Here is an 18,156-nt window from a genome sequence, read left to right as displayed (position 1 = left end):
TGTGACTTCTCATTCACCCATTCACACACACACACACACACACTCACGCAACTTGGATTTCGGTGATTTGCCCAAGGACACTTTGACACGTAGCCAGAAGGGACCGGGAGTCAAACCACTGACACTGTGGTGTGTGAACAACTGCCTCACCAACTGAGCGACATCCGCCCTATGATGTGCATAGTACAGTAAACACCTACTGGTCACTTTATTAGGTACAGCTGTACCATCTAATGCAAATCCAACACAGCAGCTTTGCCATGAATTCAACTTTTACAGTGTAAAACTTAAACAGTAAAAACTTAAACATAAACACTTAAACAGTTTTTATGTGAAAACATAAAAAACTGTTTAATTTTATAACTGTTAATTTTATGTGGAAACATAAAAACTGTTAAATTTTAAAACTGTACATTTTATGTGGAAACATAAAAACTGGGTCGGAAAGGGGTCAGAAAGTTGATTATTCTACTCTGTCTTTATTATTGAGGTCATAGTGGGTAGTGGGTAGTGGAGTGCATTATATTACGAGATGGTTCTAATGTTTTGGCCCATAGGATGGACAATACATTAGAGCTTCTTAAAATGTACTCCAGTACTACTCGACCTAACCTACTAACCACTATGACCTCACACACACACATTTATATGGATGGCCCAGTTCACCTGGAGCCTGAGAAGATAATACTCTAAATTTCAGCTTTCCATTGCTTCCACATTTTATATATATTTTATTTATAACTTATAATTCCCTACATTAGGTGGATTTCCTTAATGTATTTCTCTGACCTCTGACATTAAGTTTATATGTTCAAGATGAACACAATGAAGTGCTGCTTTGACAGTTTTTGCAGAATGAATTGCTGGTACCAATCTGCAACACAATCTCTATTATCTTTGAAATGTCACTGAAAAGAAAAAAAAAAAAAACTTGCTTTTGACATTTCTGATTATATATTTGTTACATGTCATTTATCTAGTTTCATATCTCACTGTACAATTACGGTATCTTGTGCCTTCATAAAGGACTTTGTGTTATTTTTGTAAAATGTCGGGGCGGGTTCTCAGTCATCCAGGTGTGTTTATCTGGAAGTTGAGTCATAGCAGCGGCACCTGTTTATTCTTAAGGCTACTTCAAAATCTCTGTGTTGCTATTTTTGTATACACAGTGTGAATTTTTTAATCTCCACTGTTCACTAGGGTCTGGATGGGCTCTCTATGGATTGGAACATTTGTGCACGTCCAAAGTAAACCAGGTTCTCCTTTTGCACAAAGCCAAGTTATGCAATGTTCAATTCAATGTGTTTGCTACTGTTCATGTAAAGCACTTAGACATACTGTTTACTTTCTTAAACGTTTTCATGTTGTTCAGTCAAAGAAACTGCTTGGATGAGTAGCAAAGCGAGTAAACTGAACTAAATATTCTAAGATCACTTAAACATAAGTGGAACTACTTCTTCTCTTTTATTATAGTATTAGAGTGAAGTCTGGCAGCAAGAGCTACAAGATGGAGACATTTGTATCCAAATTACTACAATGACTAAGATTAAAACCCACAAACACTGGCGTTCTTATTGTCAAGGCTGGCGACTGGCACTGATTTCAGCACTACTGGCATGGTTATCATTGTTATTATTGCACATATAAAAACACGCAAGCAGTTAATATCTTCTTAGAACTACAAAAATGAGTCTCTGAAGTGTTTAACATGTCAAACAACAGGAACAAAAGCAAAGAGAACATGGCAGTTGTCTCCTGTGGCTTGTCATGTCCAGACGAATGAATCAGCCAATCAGCTGGTGCCAATGTGCTGCAGGGGGCGTGGTCCCATGAAAACTAAATTTTAGTTAAGAATTGAATTTGTTTAAGTCAAAGATTTTAGTGAAAGATTGATCCCCTCACTAAAATATACTAAGACCGCTGAGGTAATGAAATTAAACTTAACATTTTGAGTAATAATTAGTGAAATGGTTTAACAAGTGCAAACCAGTGTGCATTTACAGAATCCCATATCTCAGAGAGAAACCATTTCTGTAAAAATCTGTAAACTTGCTTAATTATTTCTATGTAGGTTTACTATTTGCATTTACAGTACTGAGAGATAAGAAATGGGTTTATCCATATTATTTGGAATAGAGATTGTAAAAGATGGAATAAACATAGTCTAGCATCAATCTCCCTTTCAATAACTAGGAGGGTACCACAGGGTTTACAGCCCATCATTATTTACAATCCACACAAACAATACTACTCTACCTGCTCCTGTTCACTTATTGAAGGTGAAGTTCTTCAGACTCTGTAAACGATTGGATAGCTAGCTTATGTGGGGCAACTAGCAGCAGACGAACATTTTTTTTTCTCTCGAAAGCATGACAACTGTTGTGTAATCAGAGTGTCCAAACTTGATTACTGAGATATATTGCACTGTCACCGTGGTTATTCCAGTGAATGCAGTTTATCATAGTGTTGTGTCATAGTAGATAAATGTTTTACTCAATACTGTCTACAGCATGATAAGTTAGAGTATTCACAACTAGCATCCTGCACATTATTATATATATATATATATATATATATATATATATATATATATATATATATGGTCACACTGGAGCTTCTCCCCGCTGTTATAGGGGGAGAGGTGGGTTACACCCCGGACAGGTGGCCACTCTATCTCAGGGCCAAAAGTGAGAGACTATAATCCCTTTAGATTAATGTAAATTTATGATAAATTGTAAATTTATAAAACACTATTATATTTCTGATGCCATTTGCATGTGGTGGTGCATCTGGCTGTGTTTTTTTTGGCATGCTATTCCTGCTATCTCCTACTTACCTCATCTCCCTCATTCGGGCCTACAAAGCCCAAATAAAACTCTTAATCTCAGTGATCCCATGACGGTGGAACAAAGTTCTAAAATGTGCACACTCCCAATATTTAAAAAACTGATGAAAACAGATGAAAAAAAATCCTATATTTTCTTATTTCCTACTTATTTTTTCTTGCATTTGCATCTCATGAAATCGAACCTCTTCTTCTCATAGCACTTTGCTTTCTCACTGACTTGGATTTTCGCATGCCTTGTACCTCACTTGTGAGTTGCTTTAGGTTAAAGCGTCTACTAAATGATTCTTTTTATTATTATTATACTTGAAATTAGTTGGAATTTACCCAATCTGACAATAGATTACTCTTATTTGCCCCTAAAGGGTTAAATACCATTGGATGGACCATCCTAATAAAGCTAGAAAGACACCCCAAAATAATATAAATAAATAAATAGATCAAAAAGTACCATAACAAGATGTCCAGGTGGTTCCATCAAATAGCAGCAGTGATGCCAGTAAAACAATACAGTAAGTATGTATCTAATAAGAGCAAGTGCAATTTGGTCAATGAGCGTGAATAAGAGTGTCAAAAAGAGTTTTTCATTAGATGCTCCCTGATGCGTACAGTGGTACCTGGTGTTCTCTAAGGCAACGTGAGGGACAGTGAATTGGTGAGAATCTGAAAGCTTATATAAAAAAACAGAGGCAAACGCCAATTATATGTCTCAAAATGTAATTTATCTGGAAGTTGACCGTTGAAATGACTGCATTCAAACATTTTCATTGCCAGTGTTGTTACATAGCTGAATTTAGTGCACAGGCGAATAACGAATCGTCTTTCAAGGAGAAATACTTTAGTTGACTTGGATGTTTAGTTGTTACTGTGCAGAATGATGTATGTGCAGAGTTTTGCTGTTTACACAGCTAAGCATTCACACATTTTATGTTTCCCTAAATGTAAAGCAGATTTTTTTGTATACCTCTACAAATTAGCAGATGTTGTTCTGTTGCTATGAAAGAAAAATGATCTGTGACAATTTGAAAGACACGACTGGAAATGTAGAAGTCTGAAAGCTGAAACTTTGATTTTTTCATGTGATGCACTTCAGAATCTGTATCAAAACAAGCATGTTGCTGTTCTTGTATACTGTACAGATTTTATTTATATGGACAAAAATATGTGTTTCAGATGACTTTGGAACATGTAGACAGAATGTGAACATAGAAGCAGACTTGTACCATTGTTGGCTGCCATGGAATCTCTGGACTTGGAAAGAACATGAACCACTCTTCCTCCTCCCACTACAGCTATCAGGAATAGTCCTTTAATAGGAAAATCCACCCTCAGACACTCTTCCACTGTTTGATGGGATCAGATAATGACAAACCTTGTATCTCTTGACGTAATGTTGCATTGGCCATAGACAGGTATTCACAGTATGGGTAGAAAAAAACAACAAAGATTTACATTTGTCAGTGTTTGTTTTTTGCAGTAGAATGGTAAAACACTGCCACTGCACATCTACAGTTGTGTAAGTACAGCACCAGTATATGAATACAAAATGTGTCCTCCAGTGAAAGAGAACAAATACAATATACTCTGCAGACATTTTACATAAGTAAGTTGAAAACAATAGATTGGCAATGTGTGTCTGGCTTGTTTCTGCCCTTTCAACTGGTAAGTGAAGATCAATGCGAGAAAAATATCTCTGGTGCTTGCAGAAGATAAACATTTGCTCCAAGTTTGCTCTTTTTACTGACATTGCACAGAACAGGACAGATGGTTTCAGTGGTTACTGACAAAAAGCATATGCAAGGAAAACAATCATTATCAGACATCTTGATAAGGCAGCTTGCAGGCTGGCTCTATAGTACAAGCTAATGAGGCATGCATGGCCATGAGAATAGGAAGGTGTATGTACAACGACAAAATGACAAAAGCATCCTCGAGCAGTATGAACCAAAGCGGTATACAGGTTTTCAGGTCCATGCAGTCTGGAGTGTCCCACTGGAATAAGCATCGACTTTTTCAGAGCTTTATGATGATTGATTACTACATTGCTAGATTTAAAACAACAATGTGATCAGTTAAAGTGGCATTTAAATAGTTATTAAAATAATTACCACAAAACAATGTGAAACAAAGACATTTTTTGAGACTGCCCTTTCAAAGGAAAATACAAAGGACAGCACATACGACAAGGTGCAAAGCTAAAAACCAATGCTAAGCTAAAAGCTGAACTTGTTAACAAGACAAACAGGATAAGGACCTGAGGAGGCACCTATAGAAAACCAGTGTTGGTAGTGAAAATGTCTTTAAATGCAAGGAACTCAAACTATAATTGTGGCAGTAAACCAGCAACAATAATCACTACGTTTCTTGCAGTTCATTCTCTGAATTGCCGGAGTCCTCCTGAATCGTGCTGCATATCATCCACTGCTTTACATAGTTAGAATTTGAGTTTTTGTGCTCATTAAATAAATCAGAGACTATGTGCTCTGCTTTGCTTGTGTCTGAGGCCCCAGGGCTGCTGCACTCAGCAAAGCCACTGTCAATGGTGTCCAAGTCCACATGAGGGTATCCGTCCTCCGAGTGCTCGTTTGAATCAAACGAGACAAGCGATACCCTCTCCGGTTCATTGAACAGGCCAAGTTGCTGAAAGTTTACTTCCAGTGATAAGCCATTATACGCCTGGTTTTCATGCTGCGGTAAAATCCCACTTTGTCTACTGTTCCCAGACAAATTAATTACCCCCAAGTTGTATCCAGAATGCTCTCTGTTGTCTTCCCCAAATGAATGAAAGCTTTCTTCGTCTTGGTAACTCCTGAGGGTGTTCATGGAGCTCTGTGACATGGCTTCCTCCTCAAACTCCTCGCCGGACAGCATCACGGTATGAATGGAGACGTGTCCCATGGAGTGGCCGGTGCCCTGCGAACTGCCATCGTCCTGTAAGGGCCGGAAAAAGCTGCAGTGAGGCTGCACCATGTGAAGAAAATGACCCCCTTGTTTTATCTCGCTGTCCTCGCTGTAGCTTGGCTTCTCGTGGTTCCATTGAAGGATGTCGGGCTGCTTCTCGCTCGTCATAGGAAGATGTGAGTTTATCTTTAGGTAATCGTACTCATCGAATACAGGATTCACCCACTCCTACAAAAAAAAAAGCAAAAAGAATCAATTATCTTGCGGAGTGTTACACTAAAAAACTGCTAACCTTGGCCTATGAATGTTTAGTCGGAGTAGGAGTAGCTCACCACGTTTGGAAATATGCTAATTTGCCAGGAGTTAGATGAGGAGATAAGACAGTGAGAGGAAATATATACAAAGCCAGGGTCAAATCAGCTGTTAAATGAAGCTAAGCTAATCACTTCCTGGTTCTTGCATCATGTGAAGCATGAAGAAATGAGAATGGCATTTATATTTACATGTAACTCATGGCAGGAAAGCAAATATCACACACACACACACACACACACACACACACACACACACACACAGTGTCATCTGTAGACTCTGCTGAGAAGCTAATAGCGTTCTTGAAGTGTGGTTAAAAATCTATAAAAGTACCTGAACTACATTATCACTTCCGGCTACAGCAGGGTCTAAACATTTAGAGCAGCTATTATTGTAGTGAATGTGTAGTGAACCTAACTCTTTATGAATAACTAGGACAGAAAAAAAATTACAATATGGTACAGCAATTTAAGAAACCACACTCTGGGCCCGATAGTAAATAAGGCCAAAGATTATCCAAGTCTGAACTTTTGCTGCATGAACATGTTTGAGATTCTAACCCTGTCACAATCACAATATTGTGAATGAAGCCATTTAAGAGCCCTTATTGTTAGCAATCCTACATTACATGGAAACTCCATATAGTAACAAGAAGCAGCCACCATGAAGGTCCCTACACTAACCTATGTGATTTTATTAAGCTTAATTATGACTATGTATTAATTACTATATTATGTGTTAGGTATTAGCATGAAGCATTTTACTTTGATCCACTCTTAATGTATGTTTCTGCCCACCGATGTATATGGCTGTGAACCTAATCCCACATGTAATTAAAGTATTCTGCAGCAACATACAGTACAGTCCACATGCAGCTAGGTGATGCCCAGATAAGCATGAATCAGTTACTTGACGCAAAGGCCACCACATCCTGATGTACACAGCTCATCAGCATCACTTACACGGCTCCGATCTGCTGAGAAAGTGCAAGCAGTCTGCACCACAAGAGTAAGATAGCGCAGGTGAAGCACAAAAATTTCTGAAAGAGCTGCTTCAATGTGTTCCCGAAGACGTGATACAGAGTGCAAGAAAAAGTACAGCTGATCAAATCTCTTTGAAGAGCAACAAAGTCTGACTGAAAGAATGTCACACCTGCCATGCAGCACTACACATTATAGGTGTCGTTTCACTTTTACACTCTTGCACTAATTACTAGTGTTGCAATAGATTTAGAATTATTTAAAACTTCAACTGCACTGAGCTCTTTTTAGACTCGAAAAAGCATAGAACGAGCTAAATATAAACTACACACTGTTCACCAATAAAGAGTTATGATAAAGGATTGGTGGCAAGCCACGTGCACACTAACTTTGAATAAAAAGTGAATAAATCCTCAAAAAGGTTTTCTCCCAAAAGCCTCAAGACTTCTGATGAATCAAGATTTTGTGCCAACATCATTACCAACACTCAACACACATTTCATACTGTACTTTCAGACGTGTGAATATGGGTTTCCTCAATATGTCCGTGTGAAGTACTTGTGAAAGCAGCGCACTCTGCTGAATAAACCTCGCAACTTCACACACATCTTAGGCCAGTGGGGAGCTTGAATCTTTCCCACTTTGAAGTTACTTCACCATAATGTGTCAACATCCCCATTTACTGTAGAGGATGGGCATTATAATCAATCAGATATGATTGACTTTTGGTGAAATAAGCAGGAAAACTAAAAAGCTGTAATAACAGTAAGATCAATACCCGGAACATAAGTCATCGTTAACAAACAGGTTTCAGGTGTCACGTTTTCAGAAGCGTAAAGTTTATTTCATTTTGTGCTAAACTCAAAAAACCTACTCGAAACGTCTTAATAACTATTTGGACACCAGTGAAGTTCAAACATTTTAGTTGATTTTGCCATCATTTAATTCCTTTACTGCGCTTGTTTTTCTTCTGTGATAAGCACGACACTTGAGAAATGTTTAGACATTTAGAATGAAGTACTTCCATTAGTTTTACATTAAATTGGAGACAGCAAATAGACTTTAGAACCAAAAGAATTTAAATTAGGGAAACCAGAAAAAAGACGTTATGTCAGTAATATCACACCTATTTTTCAGTCTGTGCCCCTAAAGTCAAAACAGGTTTTTTTTTTTTCAGCCTGATGCAATGACACATAAGACATGAAATAGATAGCAGTGGTATTTTCCACTGGGGTGGAACAGGTTGGGCACACACACACACATACACACACACATACACACACACACACACATACACACATACACACACACACACACACACACACACACACACACACACACACACACACACACAAATATCAACCCACAGTATCTCCAAAGAAATGCAAAGCCTCTTGAAGCCCCTGCACACTGAGTCATTCAGATCATGAGGGACCTTAAACGTGAAGTAAAGGGAAAGTCCCATCAAACAGGGTCCAGATGTGCTAAAAGTCCCATCTTGGGCTACACCTGCTGGGTCGATGTGGAAATTACACAAGCTGCCTGAATGAGGTAGATTTGTTTTCCTTTCTCTTACCTTGAAGTTTCCCCCATAGTTGTGGTAGAGGGGCTTGAAAAATTCACTTGGCTTGGGGACAAATGTAAACAGCTGCAGTCTTTTCTGCCAATACCTGAAACAAAAATGAAGCAAATGGAAAGTCAGATAAAAGAACCTGACGATAATAATTCAACAGTGCAGTGTCACTTATGATAAGTTGATTTCATTTTTAGTATGCAAACAGTAAAGTTATGAATTTTCACTGCTCACATATACACACTTCTAAATCCTACTTAGTAATAGTGATAACACATGATGGTTTTCATGTGAATTGCTGCAGTACTCTGAGATTGTGAGTCAAATTGATATCTTAGCACTAAACTAAAGTCAACCCAAACCATCAAAAGGAATCCAGAGCGGACAAAATCCACTATACACCATGTGATTAGCTCACAGAAAATATTAAACCTAAAAAAACAATAAGATTTTACAGTAGGATATTTTATCCCAATGCATAAATGTAGTGTTTCTTCATAAAGGACAGAATCCCCGAAGCCATACATCAGTTTGCTGTGTGGAAATCCGACCTATATATTAGCTTCACTGGTTGGAAAGTAACTGCAGTCAAATTACTCCCATTTTGCATTTCTCACATTGTGACAGTTCTGTAATAATTTGAAGTGTTAGTTTTCACACAGTTTGCTGCACTGGCAAGAAAAAGGTGGCTTTGAATTTCTCACAGGGCCTCAGAAACACACAGTCCCTTCCCTTTTTATTCTCTCCAACCCGTGAAAAGAAATGTTTTGTTATATGAGTCCAAAAGCCAGTCAGACACTGGCCTTAACAAGAAAATAAGATGACCAGTAAAAAAAAAAAAAAAAGTTTAGGAAAAATCATTATCACAAAGCAAACTCTGACCATGACTACTGTTCTTAAACCAGCAGGGGAAACAAACTCAACAGATGCTCTGTATAACAGTTTCAACAGAGAGTTTGAACACAGTTAAACAAGTTTCAACTTAAAAACTGAGAAATGATAAAAGTTGAATTCATGGCAGGACGGCTGTACTAATGAAGTGGCTAGTGAGTGTATATGCTGCTGCTACTCCTGAAATTAATTTCAAAGAGCTTAATTGGTGCATTGTAGCACTGGAGATATCATCTAAATAGATCTAGATCATTTTAGAGCTCGGGTTTTTTTTACTCATAACTATATGCCCTCGATAGGTAAGGTGTTGTCAGTTCTCTGACACTGATGCTCTGCATGACTTCCTATGTCTGCTAGCCATTTCAGTGCAATGATTCGCTGCATGTACAGCACTGCAGTGGTTTCTCTATATGTGGGAGGTGATGCCAGGAAAGTGTAGATCGAAAAGACTTGCTAATCATTTACTGGAATACAAATTGTTGATGACCTTAAGTTTTAATTTGCCTTCACTCTGCTGTGCTAGTAAAGCAGACTTAGCTACGTATAAATTCTAACTGAAATGGGACTTTAAAAACACAGGTCACAGGTTTCGTGTCAGTGTTATAACGTGCCTCATCAAAAGCTAGTTAAGGAACCACCTGTTTTACAGACACCAGTGAGGCTCTTTAGCCAATGCAGTCAATGTTTTGAAGTGGCAAACCCCATCATGAGTTTGCCGCTAAGCCAACGCTTTGCACGTAAGTCGGCAGGATCTCGGCTGAGGGTCAAAGCCGAAATGGAACACATGCTTTAAAAAATGGAATAAGGTGAAGCTCTCGTGCTAACTCCAGTGTTCGCGATGCTTACGGTTTTTGTGTAAAACCCAGCAACAGCAGGCCGAGGACAAGTATGATGGCCAGGAAGACATAGCACCAATATCCACTTATTCCTGTAGAAGGAGACGTAAAGAAGAACAAATCAGTCGATAAACTTGAAACTTTCGGAAATGTTAGTAAGAAAACACCAATGCAGAAACACACACTTGTGTGATAATTGAAAGCGTGAAAAACAGGTAACACGCATGACTAACGTAAACATTATGATTTGGCAGGATGAGGTTCTTTATGTTGTGGTTCAGGGCTGGAAAAAACAATCTTCATCTACTGTACCTCCTGTTGTCCTCCAATTTGTAGTAGGACTCCACTCGCTCCATGGGCCTTGATATAGATTTTCAGGACACATCTTGGCTTGAACAAATACGGTATAATTGAAATGCTGTTGCAGCTTCTTATGGTCTACCAGAATGAACTGTTTGTCTGCCAAGAGGGAATAAACTTGATGCTGTGAGAAAGAGAAAAAAAAGAAAAGCATTGAACGGGAGTCGTCAACAGAGAAGCCTGATTACCTTCAGTGTCATTTTTTGGGGGTGTTTTTCAAATCTTACCTGCGACAAACCATTGTTCTCACTTATGCACACCCTATATGTTAGACAGTCATCTACACTGTTGTTGTTGGACCAGGAAATGTTGTAGAAGCCATCAGTGTATTTCACTTGAACGTCGAAAGGAGGCCACGGTTTCACTGTGAAAGTAAAGTCCCAAGGGGGAACCGGAGAAATGTTATGAAACTGAAATTAATAAAAGGCAACACTGCTCTGGACCACAAATGGCAGTTGGAAATTATTTTTAGCGTTTGTTGAAGTCTGGAGGGTAATGCAGGTGGGTGGGCATTTGCTGCCAAAAAACAACTTGGGTGAAGTGGGAACGCTGCCAGTCTGATTCGTGTCACTTCTCCATTTTATTTATGTGATGTGTAAAGACCAGCAATGACCTTGCTTTCTATTTTTTTAACACTTATTTTGATGTTAGTGTGGTAATAGCTGTTGTTGCCTGTTATCTTCCTGTCTTTTCTGCAGAAATGACAAATAATGAAATGTGCCAGTGTGTAATTATCATGAATTCAACTTACCCACATCGCTCAGATCCCAGGTGGATGACTCACTGACCTCTGAAGCACCGTAATGACGGACTCTTGCTGTGCACACAGTTCCAATGGATGCAACATCTTCCAGCATGTCCAGGTGCATTGCACACCACGACTGAGGTGGTTTGATCTCACAACTCCCATTAACCTCAGTTTCTTCATAACTCCTGCAGAGAACCATTGTGTCACACTCAAATTTGTCCCTTTTCACCAGTTGACACCTCAGCTTCAAAGGCAAAAGCTGAGGTTTTTTAGAGCACAATTGTTGCAGTGCAGGTACATAGAAGTTTCAGTTCACATGATTATGGTCTCCTTGGACTAAAATACATAATCGAGGCTAAAGCAAAGCTTAGCACTGTTTCTTTTTTTACCTTTTTAGTGTGTTTCACTTAAACACAAATGCCTCTCGTGTGCTAACAGCACTATATCCTAAACATCCTAACAGGGTAATCACTGCATGTAACTCTGAGAGGAGGAGAACACTTTGTCATACACTAACAAAAAGCATGTTCAGCCAAAATACCTGCAGTTGACTTCGACAGGGACAGGAAACGTCGGCAGAGAACCTGAGCAGGAACAGTTCAATAAAACCTTGTAGTCAGTTGAGCAGGTGACATTGCACGAAGACTTTACTGCAACAGACAAGAAAAATCTGGTCAGTTCACTGAACTCCAAGCTCAAGTGTCAATTATTTACTAAGTACGGCAATCGTCACATGTTCAAATGTGAAACCTGCCCAAGTGGGAGCATCATGGCGAAAACACAAGTGTGTACAAGGGTTAAATACAGAGCTCATTTTATATGAGAGAAATAATGAATCACTTTTAGAAATTCCCATCAATGCAAGATAAACAAACTGTTCACGCAACTCAACTTACCATCGTGGATAAACACAGTGAGGCCCCACAGCAACAATAAGCACACAGGTTTAGCAGCCATGGGGACGACCCACTAGTCTTAGCCACTGGTTAGGCAGGAGGGATTTCAACAGCTGAAACTAAACATAGACATACTTGTACAAATCTGTCTGTGGTGAAGTAAAAACAGTGATCATCGCTTAAAAACACAACAGCACAATTTTTCATTTGGGATTTGGCTTAAATTACAGCAATGGTTATTTATCAAATGTGAAAAGGATAAAAAATAGTCTGAGCTACATTCTAGAAGAACTGTGATTAAAAAAAATAGTATTGTTAGCAATAACATCAAACAGCTTTAACATCAGTGATAAAACATTCATTTCAGAATATTCAGATTCACGAAGGAGCATCAGTATGTACTCTTTAGAATAACAAGGCGATAAACGAACCCAAACTGGCTAAACATCTGAAAAATAACTTTTCATTTCTCAAGGCTTAAAATATGAACAAGCTTACCTTTTTCAAAAAACACTGCGCCGTTTAATCGCGGAGTAACAAATGCACTGACGTCTGTCTGAGAACATTGAGTGGAACAAGGTTTGACTACAGTGAAGGCGTCATCATAAGTGGCGTGACTAAGGATGTGGTTTCAGACCCTTTGAGCGGTATCTATGTGGTGCCTTCCCACCACTTCCACATTGCTGCTATGAATATGCAATAGTTAACCTGAGAAAAAAAAAAAGTCAACAGGAAACTGAAAGTGTCTTCTATAAAATAATTTAGGTTATCCATTATGTTTATGTCAGCACTTTTGAACAGAAAAAGTAAGACTAACGGATTTTTTAAAGGCAGGTCAGTTATCCTTTAACAGCTTATGAAATATAACAGACAGAAAATATATTTTCGCCAGTTTATGTTCTACTGTCATAAAGTGTGATCCTTATTTTAAAAAAGTCCCTTTCTTATATCTTTTTAAAATATTTATTCAAAGCTATATTAATACTTAATACTGAAATCAGAGACATATTTTTTTTACATTTTTCTAAAGACCCTTTGACACCTACATGCCTGCATTAATCGCGTATCAGGGGTTTCCAGTGAATTCCAGAATGGCATGTTTGCAGCTAAATGAGTCACAGTGCTCATTATGTTAATAACTATAAATGTTATTAAAATTAAGCAATTTGAGTTTGATGTGCAAATTTTCCAACCCTGGAATGTAGAATCTCAGTGTATATAAGGCATCATTTAAACTATTTTTCAACACAGTACCAGTACATTTTTTTAATTGTGCAATGGATGGGACTTTGTGAGATTCAAGTCACCATGTGGGCGTGAAGACATGTTTTGTCTAAGATCAGTGTATCAGTATTAGTCAAATTCAAATGCCACTCTATAAAAACATTTCCATAAAGCATATTTACACCATCAGTGTTAGTGGTGCAAGACACAAGCAACTTTAGTGTTCGTGATAATATTATGGAGGACAATGGTCAGCGTGCTGCGCGGTCTGGACTGTCATAGCCCCATACACAGCAAAATGTGACACGCAGAGATGGTAGAAAAGAGAAAGAAATGGCCTGGTACTGGTACCACTATACATATTTTACTAAAGTAAAAGTACAAAATTAAAGTAAATAAATATTATAAACAATACTGTGCTAATTATGGCCCATCGTGTACAGTTCAGCTGATCACTTCAACATATAGTCAGGACCAGGGATTGAACCAGTGACCCTGTGGTGCATGGATGACTGCCTTACCAACTGAGCTAGGTTGGTAAGGCAGAGCTGATTTTAACTGTTTTGTGAGGTGGTTAACCCATAATGATACGTTCAGCGTTTATTATCTAATAGTTTTATTTAAAAAATGTAATATTTTTAATATTAAAACCACTCAGTGTTGGTAATGCTACAAGGAGGAGGAATAAGCAAGTAAGAAATATTAAGCTATGCTTGTTGAGTCAAATGAGATCCAATGCATCAGCTCAGCTGTGAATGAGACGTTGTTCCATTATTTGCTTTATGAAAGTAGAATATATGGCAGATGTGTAATATAGTGGATTGTGCAGGTGTACCTAATTAAGTGGCCAAAAAAAAATGTACCTTTGGGGGATATTGGTGAAGGTTCTCAGTCATCCAGGTGTAGCTATTAGCTGTTAATGCCTTCTTACTTGGAACAGGTTTTAAGCGGAGCAGAAATAATTCCTGTTGGCATGACTGGAATTCCTGATCACTCTGGGGGATTTTTTTCTTTGTCCACTTTTAGGGTCTGTGGACAGTGAGTGTTGCTGTGGGGCAGATTATGAAGCCCACCGAGTCAAAGTTCATCTTTAATTATAGTTTTTTATTTTATCGTATTGATGAATTGGCTTTTTTTTTTTTTTTTTTTTTTTTGCTCATGAACTGAACTGCTGCTGACATTAGGAAATTGCTCCTTTACTTGTTATTCACACCATTGCTTTGGTGTGAGGACTGGAGCTGGGCCCTACGTGCTAAGTGTGTTTCAATAAATACGTTTTCACACATTTAGATACACTGCAACTGCAAACAAGGAACGTGCTTTTTAATGTCATGCTTGCTAAAATGCCTTTTTATGTCATTTGCTGACAAGGTTCTGTCTGTCACTTTGTCATTATATTGCAACTCATCTGCATGTTGGGGACTAACGTGAAGTCAGGGGTCTAAACCCATCTGTGCTGTCCTTAGATCAGGATCCTCAACCATGTCAGCCTAAAAGCAGCTTCTCTGTGTTGTATCAACATTTCACAGCCAGTAGAGGTCACTGGTGTGAGGCTCAACTTCAATCTGCAGCAGTTTACTCATTTTCAATGCACTTGTGCCAACTAATGTGTAGCCGCAAATTTAAACTTAACCTCAAATAAATTCCAGTTCTCTAAAGACATAGATTAATTTCTTTTTCACATTTTATGTAGAAAACATGGGTTAAACACGGACCGTGAGAGAAGATTATGTTTAAAGCTTTTTTGTTGTGTTGGTCTAACTGCCGGCAATAAGCTCACTGTTTGAAGCAGCAGCGAAAGTAAAAAGTCTCTTTAAACATTTTCACCTCAAGTTTAAAAACCCAAGTCACACGTCCTGTTCACAGCATTAGTGACAAGGTAGGATGTGTCACATATAAAGCTTTTGACTCAAAGGTGTGTGAGTGTGGGAAATATACTGCAACTATGATGTGAATAAAATAAATGAGCTGCTGTAATGAATATATACATTTTGTTTCATTATTGAAATGTTAGAGATATTAGATATTACTATTTTATAGCTTTGGCGCCGTTAGTATAAACAGACAGGTCGGGTTGGTCATAACACCTCCTGCACTATAATAAGATCATGAAAGAAGAAAAAAACAACGATAAGAGACAGACGTCTGTGCAACGTTGTCAAGTAGAGGGTGAAATCAACAACAACAGATGGAAACATCTAAATACCATGAAGTCTTAGTAACAATCATAGTATCTACAAACTAGAAGAAAAACACAACATGTTATTGATAAACTACCTTTTTTCATTAGTATCCGCCTACAACATCTTCGTTTGATGGGGGCCCTCTCGGTGGCAGGTAGCTCCTCTTTTATGCCAGCGATGGTGACAGAGTCTGAACAAAAGACGACCAGACTGCAGGAGACGCAGCATCAGACTGATCTACGGTCATCAGGTCTGCTGCCTCCCTGCAAAAACTGGAAGTTAAGTTATTTACTAATTTCACCCCATTACAGAAGTGAGAACATTATTCAAGGAAGTGAAGTTTGGTACAATGACGCCTTAAAGATACAGTAACCACATACTCAAAGAGTAAATACAACAAGAGCAGGGGTCACCAACCCGAGAGCTACTTCTTGGGTACCAATTACTGCGAAGTGCTTAAAGTTTGATATGCACTTTTGAAAAAACACATTTGCTCAATTTACCTTTATTATATGTCATTATTAATAATTAATTACATTAATGATGTTCGTCTATGTGAAGACACGGATCATGTTAATGATTTCTCACAATAACTATCAAATGTGATTTAAAAAAGAATAGCAACCAAAAAAATTGATGCAGCTCATTGGTAAGTGGCTCTATGGTGAGCTATTTTTAGAACAGGCCTGCGGGCTACTCCTGTGGTCATTGCAGGGGACCTGGTGCCCACAGGCACCATGTTGGTGACCCCCGATAAAGATGTATACATATAAAAATAGCCCTATTTAAATGACGTGTTTTGGTGACAGTGTAAAATAACGAACATGCAACAAAAAGAAGAAAGAGAAAAAGACAAATGAGCGCTTGTCCAAATGCTACTGCGCTGTAAAGGACATGTTCATGTACTTAAAAAGCTGAGCAATAAAAAAACTCCACTCAAACACACACACTGGCTTCAGTGGGCGTAGTTTATTGTGGATTTTGAGGTTTGCTTTGACCATTGTTCTCTTGCAGAAGAGAATAGATGCATAGCGTTTTTCTTCAAAACTTGCTCCTACCTCATTTAGTGGAAATCACTGTTTCCTCCCAGTGTCTTGGAAAACACGCGACAGTACTAAGTTAGCACCAAAACGTTTGCACAGCTTCAGGTTTTTTTTGGGGTTTTTTTTGCCCATTTTGTGACATTAACAGTGCTTTAAAAGGCTCAGTTTTGAAATTCTGTGCAGGAGTTTGTATTTGATTTTCGCTTCAAACTAAAACTGCGTAATTTGTAGTCAATTCTCAATAAAAGCATATTCACTTTTCTGTAAGGGCTTTTGTGTAGTGCAGTCTGGCTTTTCAGAGGCACTGCCAGTAACAGGACTAAACTTACAGACTGGACTTTTCAGGTAAAAACCAGCACCCCAGGGGCATAGCAGTACTATTTTGGGGCTTATAACTCAATATCGTTGATGTTCTTTCTGTTATTTCTTTCTTACTGGAACAGACACAGAATCATCCAGGCATGTGCTCTCAGGGGAAACCCGACACAAAGTTTCATTTTCACACTGTGACCTGAATCAAACAATAACACAAAATGTGAATTAACACAACCTCAGACAAACACAAATGCTTTGAATTCAGTTTGAGTTTGCATCAATTAGCATTTTCGTCTCTCTCGGCCATCGTCCACTGTCATTTAATCCCACTTGTTGATTCATTTATAGATGTTTTTTAATCCTTTTCAAAGCCCCATGGGATGCTTCCTATAGCTTTATTTGTAGGCTACTTGCCCCATCATTTAGGGTTTTTCTGTTCGGAGGAGACATGAAGGAGGAAGCACAGGAGCATCAGTGGTTAAGTCAATTATAGCTTCACTGTAAGAGGTAACAAAATCTGGAGTTTGGGGGCTGGTCCCAAAACCTGGTACATTTTTTGAGTAGTTAAGTAATTAATTATCTAATTTAATTTATCAACTTTCAACTGTGTTGACCTGTCTATGCAAAAAATAGAAGAAGGCCTACATTTGAAATTTGTTTTTAATGCAATGATTAGGCAGCAATACCTTCAACAAAATCCTCACACCCTGATAATTGACAATTGGTAAATGTACACTTTATGATAGTCTGTGCAGGGGCGGATCTCAGAATTTTTCTGTGCCGTGTCTAGGCTGGTGCACGTGTTGAAAATGTTTAAAATGGAAAATGTACATTTTCCTTCCTCCAAACTGTCATAAACAAAGAATAATAAACATTCGAGGTGTCAAACACAGTGACACTGTGTTTGACACACATGCTCCTGCACGGTTTTAAGCCTAAATACCCAAACAGGTAATAAAACAGAAGCCCCACGGTTTTATTTTATTTATTTTCAGATCCACCATCTGGATAAACGCATAGATCGGCATTAACTGTAGATCTAACTAACA

General features: G+C 38.3%; 1 protein-coding gene across 2 annotated transcripts; it reads right to left on the bottom strand.

Annotated features, from left to right (window-relative positions):
- Window positions 1–3,960: 3,960 nt before the first annotated feature.
- il21r.1 (interleukin 21 receptor, tandem duplicate 1) lies at window positions 3,961–16,013 on the bottom strand. 2 transcript variants are annotated; one of them, XM_067511489.1, is made up of 9 exons: window positions 15,844–16,013; window positions 12,343–12,461; window positions 11,988–12,096; window positions 11,450–11,631; window positions 10,926–11,062; window positions 10,651–10,822; window positions 10,349–10,430; window positions 8,615–8,708; window positions 3,961–5,974 (listed from the first exon to the last, which is right to left on the bottom strand). In XM_067511489.1, exons 2-9 carry the CDS (start codon window positions 12,401–12,403, stop codon window positions 5,201–5,203), a joined length of 1,611 nt encoding a protein of 536 aa, XP_067367590.1. In that variant the 5' UTR covers window positions 12,404–12,461; window positions 15,844–16,013; the 3' UTR covers window positions 3,961–5,200. The 2 variants fall into 2 exon arrangements, with proteins under 2 accessions (XP_067367590.1, XP_067367589.1); XM_067511488.1 differs by lacking the exon at window positions 15,844–16,013 and adding an exon at window positions 12,841–14,693.
- Window positions 16,014–18,156: the final 2,143 nt, after the last annotated feature.

Source organism: Channa argus, chromosome 7 (assembly GCF_033026475.1).
Source record: "Channa argus isolate prfri chromosome 7, Channa argus male v1.0, whole genome shotgun sequence".
Classification (NCBI taxonomy): Eukaryota; Metazoa; Chordata; class Actinopteri; order Anabantiformes; family Channidae; genus Channa; species Channa argus.
This window is presented reverse-complemented; position numbering and strand designations above follow the sequence as displayed.

What these genes read in the sequence shown, in the direction of transcription:
- il21r.1 (XM_067511489.1), bottom strand. Translation starts at nt 12,403, where the DNA reads ATGGCTGCTAAACCTGTGTGCTTATTGTTGCTGTGGGGCCTCACTGTG. An exon ending in CCTGTCGAAGTCAACTGCAG is followed by an intron (nt 11,632 to 11,987) that starts GTATTTTGGCTG and finishes GGTTCTCTGCAG; the next exon opens with GAGTTATGAAGAAACTGAGG. An exon ending in CTGGGATCTGAGCGATGTGG is followed by an intron (nt 11,063 to 11,449) that starts GTAAGTTGAATT and finishes TTACTTTCACAG; the next exon opens with TGAAACCGTGGCCTCCTTTC.